At 47.2% G+C, this 24,007-nt stretch overlaps 1 protein-coding gene and 1 pseudogene across 1 annotated transcript; one reads left to right on the top strand and one right to left on the bottom strand.

Moving 5' to 3' along the window:
* Positions 1-8,648: 8,648 nt before the first annotated feature.
* Positions 8,649-12,535, bottom strand: LOC119819729. Its single transcript, XM_042055383.1, has 7 exons — positions 12,364-12,535; positions 12,125-12,220; positions 11,917-12,042; positions 10,607-10,681; positions 10,046-10,159; positions 8,982-9,083; positions 8,649-8,674 (listed from the first exon to the last, which is right to left on the bottom strand). The coding sequence occupies exons 1-7, from the start codon at positions 12,533-12,535 to the stop codon at positions 8,649-8,651; spliced, it is 711 nt and encodes a 236-aa protein (XP_041911317.1).
* Positions 12,536-16,723: 4,188 nt separating this feature from the next.
* LOC119819728 lies at positions 16,724-20,101 on the top strand (annotated as a pseudogene).
* The last annotated feature ends 3,906 nt before the right edge of the window (positions 20,102-24,007 follow it).

Below are 24,007 nucleotides of genomic sequence, written 5' to 3'. Positions count from 1 at the left end.
AATGTAATCTACAGGTTTTTAGCAATATAGAGGAAATGAGGGAGAAGGGCAAGATCTGCCAGAGCTGTGTTCCACATTCTAGAATCAGCCAGTGTCCCCTCACATGGAGGGTAGGTGAACACAAACATGCGGAGCATTGTGAGGCCCTCTGAATTTCATCAGTGTCTGAGCTTCAACCACCAAGACTAGCCCCATGATCTTTCAGTTCTTGGCATCAGGTGGTGCTATCCAGCCATCTTTGAACTTCTCAGGAGTATGTAGTTTCCTGAGGCTCTCCCAGGCAGAGATGTTGCAGGGAAAATGTTTCCCTTGGTGGGAAAGACTGAGAGAGGAAGGAGAGGAAGGAGAGGAAGAGAGAGAGGGAGTGAGGAAGTATGGGAGGGAGAGAAAGGGGAGATGAGGAGAGAGAGGAGTGGGTAACATGGAAGAGAGAACATATGGCCTATGTTATGCCCGGACTGTGGAGTCCCCCCAAAAAACAACAAGGAATCCAACCAAGTCCCGTATGTAAACCAAAGAGCCTTCATTCTAATTCAAGTTTGAATTCAGACTCTTTGTGTGTCCAATGCATTGGCCCAATCAGAGAGACCCAAGCTCAGCTGGAGCCAGGTTTATGATAGCAGAGGTTGGGGTGAGGTATTCTTAAGGTTCAGGACCCCTGATTGGCTGACATTTGTCTAGGGGTGTCTTGGTGAAGGGGGATGTGTGTGTTGGGCTAAAATATTAGGTGATCCTATCTACAATAGTCGGAACATTAGGAATTTCCTTTGGATGGTCTTTTCCTGCGTGGTGCCTGGTGGTCTCAGCTTGTGGTCTTTCTTGGAACCAGGTATTGCCTTAGGGTAAACTTCGGAGACTCAGGCCTACTTTCTGATTGGCCTACTTTCTGCTTGGCAGGTGTGTCCCAAGCTACCCTGGGCCCTTGTTGCAACATTGTTATAAATAAAATAAAATTGTTCATCTTGTAAATTTAGAATTTGTTTGGTGCTCTTTCCCTGATGGTCTCGAATTTCACAACACCTAGAAGAGGTTTAGACCAGAGTCCCTTGGAAAGGACAGGCTCTGCTGAGCTGCCTATAGATGGTGCAGTGGGCCCAGGTTCCCAGCATTTGTGAGTTGCTCCCCATGCTGGGGTGTATCATGGTGAGTCATCTCTGCTCCTGTAAGTAACCCCTCACCTGTATTCCTATGAGAAATCCCATAACGCTCTTACTTCACCACGTGGGCATTTAGTGTTATCTGTATTTTGGTTGGTCAGGAGATTTCTAAAGGTGTGTATCGCATCTCCCCCAGGAAAAGTTTCACCAGACATTACATGACACCAGATTTCTGTGTGCCTCCTCCTCCTCCCTGAGAAAACCGTCCACACATCTGCCTGTTCTGGGTCTGCAGTGAGTTAAACTGGATGTGGCTGATGAGGAATAGCATGTGACATTCAGTGTGTGGCCTTGCATTTGCTTTATAGGTGTCCTGAGGCATCGCACAGAGAGGGCCTTTCTGAGGTCCTGTGGAGAGAGAGCTGACACGGGAAAGATGGGCAGCCCAACTCCAAAGGCTCCGGCCTCGTGGCTGAAGCCCTTAGAGACTCCTGCGTGAGACTGCCTGACTGGAAATTACACTGCAGAGACTGGCTTCTCCACTGTGGAGATGGCGACTGAACCTGACGGCACCACGGAGACAACACAAACCTAGACGGGTCTTCCAATCACGAGAGTTTGGGAAGTGTGGACAGCAGGCTCTAAAACCCCATCACTCCCTCATCTTTGCCTCATTTCGGGGTGATTTGGAGACTGTAAAGCCAGAGCATTCTGTTTCTGTCATTCTGCCTACAGTCCTTGGCCAGGGTTGTTCTGAAGTGAGTATTTTCTGCCTGTCTCCATGTTTTTGTATGGGGGAGGGGTGTCAAGATGGCAGATTGGAGGCTGTTTCCAAGTGACACTGTGAGAAACTCAGGAAGGGCCCAGGAATCACAAGAGAAGCGATTGATAGCTGGAACGCAGAGGGAACGAGGCTAGTCTGTGACTCCAGCCCCAGGTCCCCGTGTGGGGACAGGAGGCCAGATGGGCAAAGGGAAGACCAGCCACCCCAGCACTGGACAAGCCTACAGGCCATGAAGTCATCGTTGTTAGGGTCCACGAGAAGTCTCCTAAGAGACCACCATCACTTTCCAAGAGCATTTATTAATAAAAACACTACCAACAAGTTGGGGTGGCACATGGCGATAGCCCAAGAAGCTTGCAGGCTCCCTTTTAAACCGGGTTAGGAGAATTCCAGGGAGGAGAGATTAGTCTGGGGGTGACTGGTACGGGGAGATTAGTCTGGGGGCTGATTGATGGGTGACTTTAGTAGTTCAGGATTCTCCAACGGCAGGGTAAGAAAAACTTTCTTCAGCTAGCCAGAGGCTATTGTCATCTGCAGCCAGCAGAAGGCTGTGGGGACCTGCTGGTTGGTTGTCCCTGAGTTGTGGTTTTCCCAAGAACCACATTCTCAGCTCCAGCCACCTCCAGTAAACTAAAACTAAGGCCTGGTCCCTGGCAGGGGCTGTTAGAAACCGGTAATGGCTCTGGTCCGGCTCCCTGGCCCTCTCAATCATAAAGTCGGGTCAGGGTGTGCCCTGCCTCCGCTCCTGGGTAGGAGTATAATGCACAGGCTGATCTAAAGAGGGTAAATGATCACGGACATGTGGACGAGTTCAGGTGGCAGAGGCTCAGGCTGTGAGGGGCATGGTTGTCAGACATCTAACCTGTCTCCTGTGACACAGAGCATACCCTATCAATCGAGGGTAATTTTGAAGGCCTGTTGATGTGGGGCTCCCCTCTACATGCTGTGAATATGTTTCATTACCATTGGTTAATAAAGAAGCTGCCCTGTGGCAGGGCAGCATATAGTGAGGCAGGAAATCCAAGCAGAGAGAGAGAGAAGGAAAGAAGGCAGATGCTATGTAGATGCCACATAAAAAGCAAGACGTAACAAACCACGAGCCTCGTGGTAAAATACAAAATAATAGAAATTGGTTCACTTAAGATGTAAGAGTTAGTTAATAAGAAACCTGAGCTAATAGGCCAAAGAGTATGTAATTAATATTAAGCCTCAGAATGGTTACTTCATAAGCAGCTGCAGGAGTTAGTGAGTGGGACCCAGTGGGTTGAGAGAAACCATTCTGGGGAGGGGGGGGGGGAACCAGTGAAATCGAGGACATTTGTAGCTATAGCCTGGAGGCCTGAATCTGAGTTAATAAACTCTGGAACCGGCTGTCTTCTCCATGCTTTTCCATGGGTGGGGGTCAAAGATGCTTCTAGAACAGAGTTCTCAGCATCCTCGGCCTCCTGCGGGGTGTGAAGTGCTGACTGGTCCCCAGCCCAGCTCTCAGTGCCCTCTTCCTTCCCCACTCTATAGTGTATGCAGAAGACAGTGTGGCTTTGCCATCAGCCACCTCCGATGTACAGATGGGTGTATCTGGAGCAAGTGAGAATTTGTCTGGCCACAGCTACAGTGGCTTCAGGTGCACTCCTAATGTGACAGCAGCTCTGTAGGACAGCTACCCTGGGATGGGTCCAGGCTCAGCACCAGAATGGACAGTGTGAAGGATGAGCTTTCAACACCGACGGACCATCCCTCCACCCACAGGAGTCCAACACTAGGGAATGCAAGAAGGCAATCATATTTTTGTCATTAAAATTTCTTTGTCCTTTCTGATTTCCCTTTTTATTTTACTTTCTTTATGTGTATTTTTAAAAGCTTTCCTGTTTTTCTTTTAATTCTTATCTTGATCTTATTTATTTATGCATTTTACTTTACAGTATAATCAGACATTTTTAATTTCTTCTGATTTTTCTCTCCTACTTCATAGTACTTTCTCCTTCCATTATCTATCTACCTACAACTATCTGTCTGTCTGTCTATCTGTCTGTCTGTCTGTCTGTCTGTGTGTGTCTGTCTATGTATTTATCTGTCTGTCTGAGTGGCTGGCTGGTTGGCTGGCTATCTAATTATCATCCATTTGTCTTGTTTAAATTGTGTGTGGTTGGTTGTGTGAACTCAGGCATACCACACATACAGTGTGTGGAGCTTTGAGGGCAATGTTAGGTGGAATATGAGTCCTTGCCTCCAACCTGTGTGACGGGTTTTCTCTGTAGTATTTCTGATATATCTAACAGGTCAACCTATGTGATGGGGGTTTCTCTGTAGTGTTTCTGATATATCTAACAGGTCAACCTGTGTGATGGGGGTTTCTTTGTAGTGTTTCTGATATATCTAACAGGTCAACCTATGTGATGGGGGTTTCTCTGTAATGTTTCTGATATATCTAACAGGTCAACCTGTGTGACGGGGGTTTCTCTGTAGTATTTCTATTATACCTAACAGGTCAACCTGTGTGACAGGGGTTTCTCTGTAGTGTTTCTATTATATCTAACAGGTCAACCTGTGTGATGGGGGTTTCTCTGTAGTGTTTCTTATATATCTAACAGGTCAACCTGTGTGACGGGGGTTTCTCTGTAGTGTTTCTGATATACCTAACAGGTCAACCTGTGTGACGGGGGTTTCTCTGTAGTGTTTCTGATATATCTAACAGGTCAACCTGTGTGACGGGGGTTTCTCTGTAGTGTTTCTGATATATCTAACAGGTCAACCTGTGTGACGAGGGTTTCTCTGTAGTGTTTCTGATATATCTAACAGGTTAACTGGCCCACAAGCTTCTGGGAATCTGTCTCCATCTTCCATCTCCCTTCAGGAACACTGAAATTATAGACCTCTGTGCTACTGATCTGGATTTTGGTAAGTGCATTCTGGGGATTCAAACTCAGATCCTTAGGGTTCTGGGGCAAGCACTCTAACCCTCTTAAACCTGCCCCAGCCCTCCTTTATGCAATCATAAGTTCTATTTTCACCCTAAATAATTTTTAACTTTGCCGGGCGGTGGTGGCGCACGCCTTTAATCCCAGCACTCGGGAGGCAGAGGCAGGCGGATCTCTGTGAGTTCGAGACCAGCCTGGTCTACAAGAGCTAGCTCCAGGACAGGCTCTAAAGCTGCAGAGAAACCCTGTCTCAAAAAACCAAATAATAATAATAATAATAATAATAATAATAATTTTTAACTTTGTAGTTTACTCTGTGACATTTTTCCCACTCTCTTTTCTGTGGTTGGTGCTAGGATAGTAATTGACTTCAGTTGGTTTGAGTGTATTTCTAGAAAATTTCATATTGCTGCTATCAAAACAGGTTTTTTTTCTTCTTTGAGGAGAACTAGGAGTTGAGCTCTCAAGAGAAGAATGTTCAGTAAAAAGACCCCCAGACAAAACTTGAAGAGTTATCCAGTTCAACTAATAAGTATATCTTAAGAAAACATACAGAAAATATGAAAATAGTTTCTCAATCAGAGTCTAGAGAGACTGAAATGGCTGAAATGACAAAATGAGAATTCAAAACTCTACTTGCAAAAATGATCAATACCTTTCAACATGGTACAAATAAACAAATGAATGAAGTAAGGAAGTATAATCCGGAACCTAGATTAGGAAGCCAACAACATGGCTGAGAAATTTAAAATTAGACTGTGATGAAAAACAGCAGTAATTCTGGAGATAAAAAAAAAATTAGACAACAACGCAGCAGAAACCTCCCCACTGATAGACTAGATTTTCTTTTTCCAGGAAAAATAACTTTGACACTTGAAGACAAGGTTGAGGAAATACACGTCCAGATACAGATAAAGGAAAAATAAATAAGTCTGGCAACAGCTCTGAAGAACTCTGATGTGATCAAGAGGCTGGGAATCCACAGAATAAAAAGGAGGGACTGAGATACAAATTAATGACATCAAAATCAGTGTAACAAAATCATAGCACAGAATTCTTCCAAGTCTGGGAAATAAGTGGATTAATTCTGGCACAGGGGGTGTCTTAGTTGGGGTTTCAGTTGCTGTGAAGAGACACCAAGACCACAACAACTTTTATTTTAAAAAAAAAATTTTAACTGGGACTAGTTTACAGTTCCAGAGATTTAGTCCATTATCATCATGGTGGGACATGGCGTGTGATGGCAGACATGGTGCTGGAGGAGGAGCTGAGGGTTCTACATCTTGATCTGCAGGCAGCAGAAGGAGACTGTGTACCATACTGGAACACACAGCACATGAAACCTCAAAGCCTTTCCCCATAGTGACACATTTCCTCCAACAAGGCCATGCCTCCTAACAGTGACACTTCCTTTGGGAGCCATTTTCTTTCAAATCACCACAGGAGGTATTTAGGGTCTCAAATTGTTTTTGTTTTGTTTTGTTTTGTTTTGTTTTTTCAAGACAAAGTTTCTATGCATAGCTTTGGTACCTGTCCTGGAACTAGCTTTTGTAGACGAGGCTGACCTCAAACTCACAGAGATTCACCTGCCTCTGCCTCCCGAGTGCTGGGATTAAAGGCGTGCGCCACCACCGCCTGGCTGGATCTCAAATTGTTATGGAACAATCTTTTTGTACACTGTGAAGATGTGTCTTTGCCATTTTCTAATTGGTTTCACAAAAGAGCTGACTGGCCAGTAGCTAGGCAGGAGGTATAGGTGGGATAGCAAGGCACAAAGGATGCTGGAAAGAAAAAGGGTGAAGTCTTGGGAGTCACAAGCAGATGCAGAGAGAAACAAAATGAACATGCTCTATTGAGAGAAGGTACCGCCACATGACAGATAAGAAATATGGGTTAATTTAATTGTAAAAGCTAGCTAGTAACAAGCCTGAGCTATCAGCCAAGCATTTGCAATTATTATTGAGTCTCCATGTCAGTTATTTGGGAACTGCAGCACTGTGTCAGAAAAGAAACTCACCACAACACGTTACAACTAAAATTCTAAGTCAACAGAGCAAAGAAACAACATCAAAAGCTGCAAGGGGGAAAAATGCCAGTTCACAAAGGGAAACCCATCAGAATAACATCAAACTTATCAGTGAAGCCAGTAAAGTATGGAACAATATATTCCAGACCTTAAGCAACTGCTAACCAGGATCATTATATCCAGTAATATTATCTTCTAAAACAGATTGAGAACTATAGGCCCTCCTGAATTGGAGCTGCTAAAGCAATTCTCAAACACTCAGGATACACTGTGGAAGAGACTTTCAAGGATACCTTGCACATAGAAGGAAGACAGGCAGTATCAATCTCGAGGGCATAAGAATAAACTTCATAAGATGAGGTAAACAAAGAGAAGACAGGAAAGCATCCGACCATCATATCCAAAACAGTAAATAACAAATCTCCTGTTCTAGGAAAAGGGGAAGGGAAAAAACAAACAATAATTCAACACCCCCTCCAAAAAATAAGGCAGTCTGAAGGTGGTGGCACACACCCTTAATCCCAGCACTTGGGAGGCAAAGGCAGGTGGATCTCTGTGAGATTGAGGCCAGCCTGGTCTACAGAGTGAGTTCCAGGATAGCCAAGGCTGTTACACAGAGAAACTCTGTCTCAAAGAAAAAAAAGGCAGCAAAATCGAGGCTGAGGAGCTGGCTCAGCAGTTATAGACATGTACTGTCCTTGCAGAAGACCCACATTCTATTCCTAGGATCCACATAAGACAGTTGACAGGAACCCACACATGTGTAAAAATGACCACACATAGTACCACAATAAACATAATTAAAAATAAAAATATTTTACAAAGAAAGAAAAATAACAAAATTGCAGGAAACAGAAAACCCCATTAAATCGGAAGCTCAGATGCAAAGGGACTTCAATGCCGCACCAGCTGGATGAGTGCAAACATACGGTCTGACTATGGCTGTCGCAGGAAATATGTCTCACTGACAGAGACACACACAAGCCAAAGAAGGAAGGATGCAAACTGGAACACAGGCAAACAGAAGGCAAAACCAAGCAAGGAAGTGTTTCTACTCATTCTGAAAACAGAAGTCTCAAGCCAAAGTTAGTAAGAAAAGATACGTGCCAGGCAGTAATGGCTCACGCCTTTAATCCCAGCACTTGGGAGACAGAGGCAGGTGGGTCTCTGTGAGTTTGAGGCCAACCTGGTTTACAGAGTGAATTCCAGGACAGACTCCAAGCTACACAGGGAAAAGCTGTCTAGAAGATTCAGTAAGAGGTTTCCTCTTTGAGCCTCTTGCTCTGCACAGACAGGCTAAGCCAGAGTGATGCTGAAATGCTGTATTCGGAGTCAGCTGGTACTGGTGATGGTGGAGCAGAGGTGGGAGGGAGTCCAGCAGAGAAGATGGGGAAAGTGGTCCAGGGGAGGAGAGGTCCAAGTGTGTCCCAGAACTGAGTCGGTGTTAGGCAGGGACCAGCAAGTGATCCATGATCCATAATTGGCTGCTGTGCCAAAGAGAAGCGAGGTGAGCGGCAGGTGCTGGCCAGAGGTCTTCTAGACTCAAGCATTAGCGCAGTCAGCGCTCCACAGCCACAGCCGCGAGAGCGCAAGAGCGATCCTCTCTCTTACACGCACGGCCTGTCAGGTGTCTGGGTGTCCCTGGGTATGGGAGGTAGGGGAGAGAACCGAGCACAGAGCAGAGTACAGGGGTTATACCAAGATCACTGCCCGAGGAGACCATTTCTCCTACAGTGGATGAGATAAGGATCAAAGCACATGGGCTCTCCACCTCCAGGACCCAGGACTCTGGGCTTTTCCATCGTCCTCCCAGAAGGTCACTTACCCTAATCACTCTCCGGGATGCACTGATCTGTAGAAACCAAGAAAAGGCCAGGGGTAAGAAGGAGCTCTGGATAAGGACCCCAAAACACTGGCTGCTCAGATCTTCCACAGCCAAGACTTGCAACTGGGCTCTGGTGCCCTTGTGAGGGGGCAGTGGGGTTTGAGGCAAAACACATGAGCAGCAGAGTGAGACACAGCACACAGGTCCCCAGAGGCATGCAGGAACGTGCAGAGAGCATGGGACAATGGAGACCAAGAGGAACAGAGACAGAGCGCTCTCAGAAACATGGAGGGGAGAAAGAAGGGAGGGGAAGGACATGGGCAGTCCCGCTCACCTCTCTGCTCGGGTACTATGATGTTTTCCTCCTTGAGTCTCTTGCTCTGTACGAATTTCTTAAATTCTTTCATGGCGTCTGGGTTTTCCTCAGGGTCTCTCCCTGTGGGGAGGTGGGGCAGGTGAGCTGTGTAGTAGTAATGAGACCTCTACAGGGAACCAGTGCCCAAGGTCAAGAGCACCGACCAGCACTGGGGCTGTCGCCCTGGAGCAGCCAGGATAAGAGGGAACAGGACCCTGGCAGTGGACAAGGAGCCCTGGCATGGGGAATCCCAGACACTGAGTGATCCTGGGGGCCCTTTGTGAACCTCAAGAGGCCTTCAGGGTCACTCTCCAGACTAGTAAGAGCTCTGGATATCAGATTGTGGTAGTCTGAATGTAATTGACCCCCATAAGTGGCCCTATTAGGAGGTATGACTTTGTGGAGTAGGTGTGGTCTTGTCAGAGGAAGTGTGTCTCATGGCGTGGGCTTTGAGGTCTCATTTATGTCCAAGCCATGCTCAGTGTCTCAGAAGACTTTCTGTTGCTTGCAGATCAAGATGTAGGACTCTCAGCTCCTTCTCCAGCACCATGTCTACCTGAACGCCACCATGTCCCACCATGGGGATAATGGACTGAACCTCTGAACTGTAGGCCACCCAATCAGATGTTTTCCTTTATAAGGGTTGCCGTGGTCATGGTGTCTCTTCACAGCAATGGAGACCTTAACTAACAAAGACACAAGGCAAGTGGCTGTCCCCTGACCTTGGAGAATACTACATACGCATCAAGGCCCTTACCAGGTTAGTCACTTCATACAGACTGGCAGTTACCTGGAACCCCTGGAAATGGCATCCACCAGCTCCAGAGGTGGGAATCCCTCCTGAATGTTCAAGGCCCCCAAAGGTCACATACGCCAGGTCTCCTCCCAGCTGACCCTCCTTCCACTTTGGATCTTACGCCCGTCCTGGGCAGCACCCTGAGCCCCCCCCACCCAGTCTCCAGGGCCAGGCATGACTGCTGCCCTGCTGATAGGTATTAGAAGCAGAGACCATGGACAGGACATGGGTCCCTGCGGTACCTCACCCAAGAGTTCTCCATTGAGATGAGACTTCCCGTGGTGCTGGTGGTGTTCACAGTAGAAGATGTAGTGATCCTTCACAGGAAGCTCCTGGATATAGACAGTATTCTTGCCCTTGACTACAGAGGAACAGAGAAATAGCTCTTAGCTTTTCATTTCTTGAAAAACCTTTGGAGGTTTTTCAAAGGATTGCTCTGGAACACTTGTGGTCACCCAAGAGACCCAGCCAGTCCAGCTCTTGCCTTTCTGTGATCGCCACAATTAGACAGAAGCTATTTCCCAGGACATTGCCAGCCCCCGCTGAGGATTCCAGAGGAAGTGAGGGCTGAGGTTGGCCCCAGGCCTGAGCCCTTCCCTGCCCTGCTTTCCTGTACTTAGCATTGGGTCGAGAGCCAAACTGGAGGGGGCCAGGGTACAGAACACATCAGTCAGTACCTGGGGTGGACTAACCCATGACCTCTAGTGTCTGGCACATGGAACATGAGTGAATGACCACACTGGGAGCTGCACAGGGAAGGAACCATCCATGCAAGAACTCGCCCCTGCACAGACCATACGGGACTCACAGGCAATATATTTGCCAGGCTCATCAATTTTGCGCATCACAATTTTCTTTTTTTTGACACTGATTATTCTTCTTCCTGGAAAACAGGAGCCATACTCAACTCACCAGGTATCTCAGCCTTAACCAGATGACCCCAAAATTTCACATCAGCCCTGCCCAAGATTTAGAGCATTGCCTAGCGACATGCCCCCTCACTGACAGGGGCATTCCATCACCCACACCAAAATAAGAATAGAGAAAAACAGAAAGACAATTGCAGAGACTTGGTGGGAACACTGACAAGAATGTTATTATGAGCTCCAGATCCCCTCCTTGCAGGGATGTCACCCTTATAGGGAACACTTTCTTGGGGCCCTTCCCCTCTGGGCGGTCCTTATCAGATACCATAGCCTTTGTGTACCAGGTCTCAGGGAGCTGTAGAAGACAGAGCCCTGAACACACCCCAGCCTGGATCCTATTCTATCCACAATCTGTATCTGAGCCTGCAGGCTGAAGAGACATTCTAGTGTAGATGGAACAGCGGGGCTGCGTCCCGCCACCCGGCTAGCTTTCCACCCGAAATAATTACACGGAAACTGTATTCATTTAAACACTGCCTGGCCCATTAGTACTAGCCTCTTATTGGATAATTCTCATATCTTGCTTAACCCATATTTAGTAATTTATATAGCACCACGAGGTGGTTGCTTACTAGGAGAGATCTTAACCTGCATCTGTCTTGGAGAGGAGAAGCATGGCGACTGACTATCGCAACTGCCTGAAGCATCTGCCTTCTCTCTTCCAGAATTCTGTTCTGTCTACCCCGGCTACCTAATTTTCTGTCCTATTAAAGGGGCCAAGGCAGTTTCTTTATTAACCAATGAAAGTAACATATAGACACTCCTCCATCATTCTAGAGCCTGGGCTACAGTTGTAAAGAAGGCTGACACCACATATCAACACACATGCACTCTGTAGAGAGAGCCCAACAATAGGGCTCTCTGGCCAGTGAAGGTAGAGGCTGTCTGCCTTGTCAGCACAAACTCTTAGAGGTCTGGAATACAGCACTGGATAAGTCCTCTGTCCTGAAGATCCCACCCTATGAAGCCTTATATACCCCGTGTCTCATGAACATCCATGCCCAAAAGCCACTCCGCTGTTCCAGGCCTGTACTCTTGGAGAGGTTCTGTCTGAAGATAAAACAGAGGAGTGCCTGATCTGACCATCTCATGCTGGGGTACAAGGTTGGACTTCAGTATTCAAGGAGTCTACTACTACCAACCAGGGTTGTGCCTTCCCCTACCTCTACCCCATTGTCCCTCCCCTCCTCACCTCGTCCTGGTATTCTGGTGGTACTAAACAGGCCTTCTGGACAGCCACCAGCCCCAGAAGCATGAAGGTCAAGAGCAGGCTCTTCATCTTCAGTCACCAGCTGGGCTCTCACACAAGGCAGGTCACCTGGGAAAGGTCTGCTCTGGCTGCTCACACAGTGCCCTTTATATACCCCGTGGCCAGGGATGTGTGCCCACTTGGCACTGACCACATCCCTCCTGTCCTTCTCTCATGGCAAATTCCACATCCATCATGGAGGTGGAAAGTTGTTGTTGGGATCTGATGACAATGAACTCAATGTCACCTACAGATGAAGAAATAACACACAATGCCCTGCAATGTCTGTGCCACCAATACTGTGCTCACAAAGGACCCTGGGAAGATGAGTGACTCAGGGGCAGGGAGGTTGCTCATTGGGCAGGGAGGGAGGGCCAGACTTTCCTTCACATCCCTGGCCTCCATCTGCCATGGCTGCCCTGAGCTGCGTCCACTGAGACCTGGATTCTGACCTCCTGTGCAGAGAATGGGGCTGAACTGCACCACCAGGGACTGTAGCTAGTCCCCAGATGGCTTGGCCGCTGCCGGGTGGGAAGCCCACTTTATTGTCCTTTTCATGCATGGATACCCCAACTGGACCTTCCTGTAAGTGGGGACACAGAGTCCTGACTCTTGTCAGTTTGAACATCATCAGAACAGACCCCCTGCCATGCTAGGCCACACCATGACCCTGACCCAGCTGTGGACTCTGCAGGGCACTTCTTACTCTCTGACGTTCTGGCCTTTTCCACCCCCAGCCAATGCTCATCTCCTCAACCACCAGGTAGGGCTCCATTTCCATAGTTCAGTTTTAATTTGGCTGCATGACGAATTCCAGCCACACATTTGTCCCCTGATGGGACAGGTGAAGGGGGTTCTTTGCTGTGATCTCAGGGGGATTCATCTCCAACAAGGGGACGTGACCTTCTGCTGTTCTTGTCATCTGAGCGCCTGCTGAGAGGGCATTTCAGAGCCAGGGCTTTCCTGGTAGAACTGAGGTCCATGTGTGTTCATTTCTTGCCATCTTGTGCCCTGAGTTGGGATGAAGGACCAGCGTCCATCACAGCCTGACCTGGGCCCAGTGCTCCTATTGAACTCCATTCCTCTGGAGTCCACAGCTTCCCTCCTTGTTAGCTCCGAGCACCCACAGGCTCTCAACATGTCAGAGATCATTCCTGTTAGGTAAACATGCTCACACGGCACCAGATGTGTCCAGAGTTCATTAGAGCTGCTCTCACTTCTCTCTGTTCTTCTGTCTGTCTGTGTGTCTGTCTGTCTCTGTCTCTCTGTCTTTCTCCCTCTATTTCTCTCTATATTTCTCTCTATTTCTCTCTATTTCTCTCTCTCTCTCTCTCTCTCTCTCTCTCTCTCTCTCTCTCTCTGTGTGTGTGTGTGTGTGTGTGTGTGTGTGTGTGTGTGTGTGTACCTTAGCCCAGCTATCTCCTCACTAGGACCTTGTATTTTACCCTTGACCCCGTAGCTCCTTGGTTCAACCACCCTTCCTGAGACACAAGTGACCTAGTCCCTGGGAATAAGTTCTGGTCCCATAAAGGCATCTTTGTGTCTCTAAACCAAGATTAGGCAGTTCTGAGTGTCTATAAACAATATCAAGAAATTTTCTCTCATGAGTTTTGGGATTATGTGAAGGCACCAGCATGAACCAGTCCTTGGCCCCCACCACGGAAGCTGCTGCTGAGCAGGAAGCAGCTACCACCTGGGTGTGGGAGGGAGGGTCCCTGTACTCTTTGGGACCAGAGGTCAGGAACCAGGCCAGCATTTCCTTATCACTGGTGAGCCCTTGCTGTACCTGGAATGTTTTCTTCTGCTCGCATGTACAAACCATCTATCTAAGAACCTCGCCACTTACATGTGTTTCAGTCCTGGAGACAGGAGGAAAATAGCACACACGTAATTGGCAGAGCCTGGGGCACCAGCAGAGTAGAAGCCTCTGGATGCCTGCCATTATCCCCTCCCTTGCTGTGCCCCAGGTCTCCCAGTGTTCGCAGGTAGTAGTCCAGTTAAAGTGGCAACAGACACTAAAGGGAATAGTTAGGTGGCTTGAACATTTTCCTGGGGAGACAAGAACAAATATCTCCCCACCAGATGCATACCAAAACCAAAGTATGACTCCGCCAATTTCCAACTTGGAAAACCAAAGACTTGGGCTTATTGACAGAGCATGTGTGATCCTAAAGCAACTCTACCATTTATAAGTCGTGCCCAGCATGGATGGTGACTTCTCCATCATTTCTTCAATTAAACCCTTCCCAGTCTGTATACTCCAGCACCTCCTGAGACCAGGGGACCACATGCAGCTAGCTCAGAATCCCCCTTAGGGTGGTGGGAGGTACGAAGAGAATGACTGGAATCTCAGAGAGGATCCAGTAACTTCCCCAGCACCCCCTTCCATGAATAAACATCAGCAGTCAACAGGCCAGATGCTGAGCATCTCCTGCAAGGAGCAGAAGCTGCTCTGATGAAGACATGGCTGCTATGCCGAGAGGATGGCAGCGTGTGTGGAGGGCAGTGCTCAGCTCTAGGTAGGACAGGACATGCAGCCAGCCCATGACGGACAGGACCTGAGACTTGAGGTTATATTCTACTGAGAGCAAATGCTCTCAGGACACAGCAGTGCAGATGCCAGAGCCACCACTGGGAGAAAGCAGGATGGGACAGAAAAGCTTCCCATCCCCAGTGCTGAAGTATTTCCCTGAAGTATTTCCCTGGGGTACTCCTTTATTTCCTGGTGGCGGTTGCTGTGGGGTTGCCTGCTTCTGGTCACCTCCCTCTGCACCCTTGCCCCTGATTCTCAGTGAGGTCCCAGCTTCATGGTGCTGCCCTGTCTAGGTACTCCTGGAGGGCCAGTGTCTAGGCCTTATGTGACATTTCCACGTAAGGAGAACTTGATGGCTCCACCACAGCACGGAGCCAGGAGGTGGCTCCTAGAGGTGAGGCCCATCTGGAAAGCAATGGAATGCCAGCAAAACAACAAATCAGCCACACAGTGGGCTGCAACTTGTCCCCGTGTCTTTCTAGCAAACCATTTAAGAGACTGTATCTCCATCATCGAAAGCCCAGCTGTGGACTCAATGTGAAGCCTAAAGAGCCAGTGCCCGTGGTGGGCTGTGGCTGACAGTGGTGACGGCCAACACACAGAGTCCCCTGAAGCTGTGACAGACACTTCCTGACACACTGACACCAGGTCAAGTGCCTGCACCCCCTTTTGTGTTTCTCTGACCCCCAGCCTTGAAGGGCAGGTGTGAGGTTGATAACCATACTGTCATGGATGGGTCTGAAGCTTCTCCCACAGGTTCAGGTGCGGAAGGCTTAGTCCCAGCTGACAGCCCTATTTGAAGAGACTGCAGACCGAGGCCAGGGTTGGTAGAAATTAGTCATGGAGAACACCTTGTCCTCTGCTCCTTGACGGCACGAGATGCCAGCTGTTCCTCCTAACCTTCTCTGCCACGATGTTCTGACTCCACAGGCCCTCGGCCATGAGACCAAACCATCGTGGGCAGAACCTCTGACACCAGGAGCCAAAATAACTCCTTCTTCTTTAAGTTGTCCTCTCGTGTGTTTAAGGCGATGATGAAAACCTGGCTGATACATCGTCAGCATGGATGGAAACTGTGAGGATCGTGGGGCTGGCCCCCCTCACCCCAAGATAACATGAAATGTCCCACCTGTGACTCAGAGGGTCATCAGGAGAGCCAAGTCCCTGTTGCTCACAATGCTAACTTTCTCATTAAAATACCCTTTATCAAATGCAGTTTCATTGCTGAGAAAGGCACAAAAATCAGTCTCCAGAGATAAGATTGTCCTTCCAAACCACAGGCACTAGATCAGCTGCCAACCACAGGCATGTCAGCAGACCTGGACAACAGCCTAGGCTTCCTCACAATGTCAGCTCTGACAAGATTGCAGGCCTCAACTTCCTGCTGATCTCCAAGCAATGTGATAAGAACAAAGAAAGGTTCTGAGCTCTGCCAACCAGGAATAACCCTGTAAAGGGAAATTAGTGGGTTGACTTCCTCACAGGGAGAACAGCTCTGTAGGACATGGTCAGCTGAACAGAAAAACAAGCACTGAAAAAGCATTTCAAATCCCAGGAACAACACTAGTGTCTGGGAGGAAAGCTCAACGCTTAATATCAAGAAAGCACCTGCCCTGTGGACATAACAAAGTGTTGGGAAAGACGCGGCCAAGGAAGACATGTGGGTGGCAGCCAAGCTCACAAGCCCACGGGAACATCCCAGCCACTAGGGAAATGAAGATGCCACATGCCTAACACAACAACAGGACATTGTAGACAATACAATTCGTGTGCACTGTTGGGGGAACACAGGAGGGGGTACATGTATTCTGGCCAACAGTTTGCCAGTTCTTATGTTGGCATACATACTCAGCATATGGTCTAGCAATTTCTTTCAGGCATACACACAAAAATGCAAACAGGATCATACTAAAGCTTACAGGTAAGTTTTCTTTTTTCTTCTTCTTCTTCTTTTTTTTCTTAATGACCTAGAACTAGAAACGACAGGCAAGCTATGGTGTGTCCACACAGTGAAGTACCAGTCAGCACTGAAAAGGACCGATCTGCTGACAGAGACAAGTGTGTGGATTGCTCTCAAGAGCATCGTACTGAATGAGCTCACTCAGTCCAGAGAGGCTACAAGCAGTAGGTTTTATCTGAAATGTTCCAGAGAGACATGCAGAGCAGTTGAGGAATGATCTTTGGGTCCAGTTGCTATGAGATTGTGATGAGGGGGCCATGAAAGGGAAGCAGGAGGGAGATTTGGGAGTGGAATGTGGACTTGTGGTTGGAGTGAGGTTGTCCCCAGAATGTAAGGTGCTGTGGGAACTCCTTCAGCCAGTTGCCTTTAAGATACCACTCCACTCTGGGGGTTGTCTCATGCATAAATGCAGACGAAAAGCGTACACAGGCCTCTTGACTGCTGGATTCAGTTCCAGTTCCCAATACACGCAGAAGACTGTGGATCGTTACCCTTTCTGTGAGTTTATTCCCAAATAAACAAACGTTTGTTATGCTCTATTCCAGGCTATTGTAGAACTCTTTTGTACACCAACAGCAAGGTTAGTTTGACATTCAAGACTCAATCCATACAATTCAGCTATGAACAGGATAGCTCCATCTTTTAGCTGGGGAGAGACGATGCTAATCTCTTTGATGTCAGCCCCGTGGATTTTCAGCTCAGCACACAAAGCTGACGTGGAGAGTTGTGGCTGTGAAGACTATAGCAGAAAAGAAGACAGACTCAAAACCCACATTCTCAAGTTCCATCTCCTGCTACTGCTAGGCCCAAAGTTCAAATCCCCAAATTACCAACATGAGACTGGAACTGATGGAAAAGCAGAGAGTCTTTATTGCGACTTAACTCAGACCTTCCCCCTTCCCGTCTGCGGGGAACAGCAGCAGCAGAGCAGGAGAGACTCTGAGTGGACCGGGAGGCTTTTTTTTTTTTTTTTTTTTTTTTTTTGGTTTTTTTCGAGACAGGGTCTCCCGGTAGTTTCTAGAGCCTGTCCTGGAACTAGCTCTTGTAGACCAGGCTGGCCTCGAACTCAGAGATCCACCTGCCTCTGCCTCCCGAGTGCTGGGATTAAAGGCGTGCAGAGGCAGGCGGATCTCTGTGAGTTCGAGACCAGCCTGGTCTACAAGAGCTAGCTCCAGGACAGGCTCTAAAGCCGCAGAGAAACCCTGTCTTGAAAAAAAAAAAAAAAAAAAAAAAAAAAAAAAAAAAAAAAAAAATAATAATAAATAAAGGCGTGCGCCACCACCGCCCGGCTCCCGGGAGGCTTTTTTATAGTGGGGAAAGCTCTGTAACTTCCAAGCCCACAGGCTTGTGATCGCTAACCCCCCATGGGAGAGGAGGTTGCCTGCTCCTGATTGGCTCCTTCCATAAGGGGGAGGAGTTCCTGGTGTTAGCATTCAGTGAAAAGTCATGCCTCTAGACTAGAGAAGGCTACTTCCTCAGGCTAAGATCCCAAAAAGGTCATAGCAGTCTCTAGACTAGAGGTTACTACTCTACGGCTCATGATTGGTTGGTTTTTCCTGCTCAGGGATTGGTTGGTTTTGTGTCTGGGTCAGAGCCGCCTTTGACTTGGGGGCCAAACTGTGTTTCTTTCTCTGGTCCTTTTTATCTTTCAGGCTCTAATTTTAGGACCAGGGTGAATTTCTTTAACAAGCTCTGGTTCGAGGGGCAATGTGTGTTCCCTTGGCTCTGGTTTGGGGGCCAGAGTGTTTTCTCTGGCTCTGGGTTCAGGTATAAAGTGTTTCTTTGACTGACTCAGGTCCCAGATCCAAAGTGTGTCCCGTTCACTGGCTCTGGATTCAGAGTCAGGGCGCTCAGGGATTGTCTATGGCTACAGATCTATGGGGGCCTGGGTCTCTCACTACCTTTAAAACGTTCTATGTGGCCTGAACCTCCGGACTGAGAATGAAAGGCAGGAGAGGTGAGGACTAGCTGCCAGCAACACAGCAGCGACGCAGGCCTCCCACGAGGTGCACTCCCTGGGGAGATATACAGGGTAAATTCTTCCTTTCAGAATCTGTGCAGAAATCTGATCAGCTACCGAAGCTCTCAAAGCCCCATCCTTTGGGATGTTAAGAAGACTAAGCAGTGTCTCTAACCCTAAGAAGATGGAGTGAGGACACCCGGCAAGGACTGTCTGCTTCCTCGGTCCTCTTGGCCTCTACACAGCATTCATCCCATTCATCCCGTATGGGTTTGGGGCCGAAGGTACTATTCCTCCAAGGGAAGAGCTGGAGTAGGCACCTCAAGGAGCATTTCACAGAACCACAGTCCCCAACTACACCAACTGAAGGAAGAAGAACCCCTGAAGCACAGGCTTCACCTAAACCAATTGGAGGCAGAGTCGTGTAGACAACAAGGTAAGAATACACTCAACAACATAAAGAGCAATGGGGCACCAGCAGAAACTAGAGGTTCTACAAGACCTGAAGATTCCAGCACAGATGAAGCAGGAGAAAATGGCCTTGAAAAGAACTTTATGAACATGATTGAGGTCCTTAAAGAGGAATAAAAAAAAATTCCCTTAAAGAAGTTGAAGATGTTTGTCACCAGTGTCCCTTAGTGGCTGGTGCATTCTGGGTAAAGGGAGAGACCACAGCCAGAACATTACCCACCCACCCCTTTCCAGGGGCCACTGGAACCAAGCAGCTAGTAGTACTTCAGCTTGCCGTCACCTCTTCTCCAGCGTTTGGGGAAGACAGTGACTCCCTTCAGCACAGCATTAAATGTTAAATCCAACAATTTTTTAACACAACATACCCAGTAAACCACTGGCCAGATGGGGCCCAGCCCCTCAATCAGGAGGCTTTCACCATTGATGACTTTGAAATAGGGCATTCTCTGGGCAAGGGGAAATTTGGGAATGTGTACCTGGCTCAGCTCAAGAAAAACCATTTTACTGTGGCCCTGGAGGTCCTCTTCAAGTCCCAGATAGAGGAGGGAGGAATTGGAGTGCCAGCTTTGAAGGGAGGCGGTGATCCAGGCTCATCTACAGCACCAGAATATCCTGTCTCTACAGCTACTTCCGCTATGCTCACTGGGTATCCTTAATTCTGGAATATGCTCCATGGGACAAGCTCTGCAAGGAGCTTCAGAGAAACCACGCCTTAGAGAAGCAGCATACAGTCATGATAATGGAAGAGTTAGAAGATGCCCTGACCTACCATCATGAGAAGAAGGTGATTCATGGGGACATAGAGCCAGAGACTCTCCCTACTGGAGCTCAGGGTTAGGTGAAGATCGCAGAATTTGGTCGGTCTGTGCATACCCCCTCTCTCAAGAGAAAGACAGTGTGTAGACTCTGGACCACTTGTCCCCAGAAATGAGTGAAGAGAGAACATAGGATGAGAAGGCGGCCCTGTGGTGTCTTGTCACCCTGCTATGAGCTGCTGCTGGGAAATCCTCCTTTCACAAGCAGCACTCACAACAAGACATACAAAGACAACCTCAAGGTGAATTTGAGGATTCCTCAATCAGTGCCTGTGGGGGCCCGAGATTTGATCTCCAAGCTTCTTAGGTACCATCCCTCAGAATGGCTGAACCTGGGTTGGGACCACTCTCGTAGGATGCTGCCTCCCTGTAATCAGATGGCTTCCTGAGCCCTGCCTGCCTCCATTCCTAAGTGTTTACTCAGGAAGCTCTCCAGGCTCTTTTACCTCATCTGTTTTGCTTGTTTTCTCTTTTAAGTTGTGAATTAAAACAGCAAAAAAAAAAAAAGTGGAGGAAAGGAAAAACAAAAAATTGGAAGAAATCAACAAAGTCCTTAGAGAAAACCAAGAAAAAGCAATCAAACAGATGAAACAGTTCAAGACTTGAAATGGGAAATAGAGGCAACAAAGAAAACACACCAAGGGAAATCTGGATAAGCGATCAGGAACTACAGAAGCAAGCATAAACAACAGAATACAAGAATGAGAGACTCTCAGGCGTTGAAGATACAATAGAGGAAATAGATACATTGGTCAAAGAAAATGTTAAATCCAACAAATTTTTAACACAACATACCCAGTAAATCTGGGACACCGTTAAAAACTGAACCTAGGGGGCTGGAGAGATGGCTCAACAGCTAAGAGCACTGCCTGCGCTTCCAGAGGTCCTGAGTTCATTTCCCAGCAACCACATGGTGGCTCACAACCATCTGTACTGAGAGCTGGTGCCCTCTTCTGGCCTGCAGGCATTCATGCAGTCAGAACACAATATACATGATAGATAGATAGATAGATAGATAGATAGATAGATAGATAGATAGATAGATAGATAGATAGGACCTAAGAATAATAGGAATAGAAGGAGAAGGAGGAACAGGAGGAGGACGAGGAGGAAGAGGTGGAGGAGGAGGAGGAAGAGAAGAGGAAGAGGAAGAGGAAGAGGAAGAAGAAAAAGAAGAAGAAGAAGAAGAAGAAGAAGAAGAAGAAGAAGAAGAAGAAGAAGAAGAAGAAGAAGAAGAAGAAGAAGAAGAAGAAAAGAAGATCACAGAAAATATTCAACAAAATCATAGAAGGAAGCAATCCCAACCTTAAAAAAAAAGAGCATACCTATGAAAACACAAGAAGCTTACAGAATACCAAATAGACTGAACCAAAGAAAAAAGTCCCCTCCCCACATAATAATCAAAACACTAAACATACAGAATAAAGAAAGAATATTAAGAGCTGAAAAGGAAAAAGGCCAAGTAACATATAAAGGCAGACCTATCAGAATTACACCTGACTTCTCAATGGAAACAATGAAAGCCAGAATGTCCTACTCAGGCATCATGCAGACACTTAAGAGACCACAGATACCAGCCTCAACTACTATATCCAGCAAAGCTTTCAATCAGTATAGACGAGTAAACAAGATATCCCATGACAAAACCAGATTTAACCCATACCTATCCACAAATCCAATCCTATAGAAAGTATTAGAAGGAAAACTCCAAACCAAGGAAGTTAGTTACACCCACAAAACCACAGAAAATTGATAATCCCACACCAGCAAATCCCAAAGAAGAGAAAAGCACACAGAGTACCACCACCAACATCCAAACCAAAGAGAACACGTACTAGCAATCACTGGTCATTAATATCCCTTAATATTAATAGACTCAACTCACCTATAAAAAGACGCCAGCTAACAGATTGGATATGAAAACAGAATCCATCCTTCTGCTGCATACAAGAAACACACCTCAACCTAAAAGACAGAAATTACCTCAGAGTAAAGGGTTGGGAAAAGATTTTTCCAATCAAATGAACCTAAGAAACAAGCTAATGTAGCTCTCCTAATTTCTAACAAAATAGACTTTGAACTAAAATTAGTCAAACGAGATAAAGAATGTCATTTCATATTCATCAAGATGAAGTCCCAATACTGAATGTCTATGCCTCAAATACAAAGACACCCTCATTCATAAAAGAAACATTACTAAAGCTTAAATCACACATCAAGCCCCACACATTAATAGTGGGTAATGTGGGATTGCCCTCTGTATGGTATGAATGTATTTTATTACCATTGGTTAATAAAGAATCTGCTTTGGTCTATAGCAGGGCAGAATATAACCAGGCTATAAGAGATATAGAGAGAGAGTAGGCAGAGTCAGAGAGACACCATGTAGCTGCTGAAGGAGAAAGACACCACAAAACCTTCCCGGTAGGCCACAACCTCATGGAAATACATAGATTAATAGAAATTAATATAAATTAGCCAGGAATATGTCTAGTGGGAGATCACTGACTCCAGACTGACAACTGGGGAACCTGCATAGGTCCGAACTAGGACTCCCTGAATGCAGGTGACAGAGGTGTGGCTTGGGCAGTGTGTGGAGCCTTTGTCAGTGGGACCAGGATCTATCCCTAATGCATGATTACCCTCTCTGAGGAGCAAATGAGGGGTGGGGTGGGGTGCGGTGAGGTGGGAGAAGATATGGAGAGCAGGAGGAGAGGAGGCATGAGGAACTGGAATTAGTATGTAATAAAGAAATAAATAAACTCAAATAAAATAAAATAAAACATTACATGCAAGATGTTAGAGGAAGCTGATAATAAAAGAATTGAATGTTTAGAGTTGAACAATATTGACAACCTTTAGCCAAGCTGACCAAGGCTAAGGAAATAATATAGTGACATCATTAATTAAAAAGGAAAGTATCATTCTGGTACTAGCATGGCATTACATGTAACCGAATAAGAGAATATTATGCTCAACCTTATGAGATTAATCTGACAACCTACACAAGATACATAGAGTCCTTAGAAGAACCAGTGTTGACACAGGGAGGAGAGCAGTCTCTCTATGGCCCTGTGTATAGTATAGCCAGGCATCATGACTCCTGCCTATAATGTCAGCACTTGGGAGGCTGAAGCAGGACCATCACCATGAGTTCAAGGCCAGCCCAAGCAATATGGTGAGACCCTGACTCCAAAACAAAACACTTATATTGAAAATCTTTGTACTAATTCTCTGACCTGTTAGACAACTACTTCACTGGTGAATTCAATTAAGGAAGCAATTATGATAAGCTTTGCATATAGTGGCCAGAATCATCTTAATATAAAGTCTGACAAGGTGGGACAAGGATATTAGTGGTATTAAAAAGCTGCAGGGCAATCCCCTTTATGAGGATAAGCACAAACTCTGAGCAAACCAGAATCACCCAGTGAGGAATGCAGTATGGGGCTGGAGAAGTGACTGGGGGTAAAGATCCTTTGCTGCTCTTCCAGAGGACCTGAGTTCAGTTCCTAGCACCCATGTCTCCTGGTTTACAACTTCTTATAACTGCACGTCAGGGGACCCGACATCCTCTTCTGGACTTCAAGGGCACCCACACACATGGCATATACTCACACAGATACACACACATAATTAAATACAAATTAAGCTTTCTTCTAAAGAAGACTTTGCTGTCATGTGTAGTTTGTTCCTGTAATGCAAGGTTAGTTTAACATTACAAAATATCAAGCTACCCAGATCACTAACAGCTGACTACATGGAGAAAGAATGGAAAGCTGTGTACAAATGGGCTTCTCAGCAATGATTACATTGACAAACTGTGCCACTTTGTTTTTTTTTTTTTAAAAAAAAAAATTCCATCATGACTGCAGCCAGAGAAGCAGTTCCCAACTTCAGCAGGTACCCCCTGGGAACACACAGTCCCCTCTGACCAGGGAATCAGCTCCCAGCTCCAGCAGGCACCCTCTGGGTACCCACAGGCCCCTCTGACCAGGGAAGCAGCTCCCAGCTCCAGCAGGCACCCCCTGGGAACACACAGTCCCCTCTGACCAGGGAATTAGCTCCCAGCTCCAGCAGGCACCCCCTGGGTACCCACAGGCCCCTCTGACCAGGGAAGCAGCTCCCAGCTCCAGCAGGCACCCCCTGGGTACCCACAGGCCCCTCTGACCAGGGAAGCAGCTCCCAGCTCCAGCAGGCACCCCCTGGGTACCCACAGGCCCCTCTGACCAGGGAAGCAGCTCCCAGCTCCAGCAGGCACCCCCTGGGTACCCACAGGCCCCTCTGACCAGGGA

The sequence above is a fragment of the Arvicola amphibius genome, chromosome 7, assembly GCF_903992535.2.
Source record: "Arvicola amphibius chromosome 7, mArvAmp1.2, whole genome shotgun sequence".
NCBI classification, from domain to species: Eukaryota; Metazoa; Chordata; class Mammalia; order Rodentia; family Cricetidae; genus Arvicola; species Arvicola amphibius.
Note: the sequence above shows the minus strand (reverse complement) of the source record. Positions and strands in the feature narration are given on the sequence as shown.

Excerpts from the sequence above, each read along its gene's own strand:
- LOC119819729 (XM_042055383.1), bottom strand. The coding sequence starts at position 12,535 with ATGCATGAAAAGGACAATAAAGTGGGCTTCCCACCCGGCAGCGGCCAA. Across the intron at positions 12,043-12,124 it reads AGAAGGACAGGAGGGATGTG|GTGACCTGCCTTGTGTGAGA; the intron begins GTCAGTGCCAAG and ends GACCTTTCCCAG. Across the intron at positions 10,160-10,606 it reads GCCTGGCAAATATATTGCCT|TCAAGGGCAAGAATACTGTC; the intron begins GTGAGTCCCGTA and ends GTTCCTCTGTAG.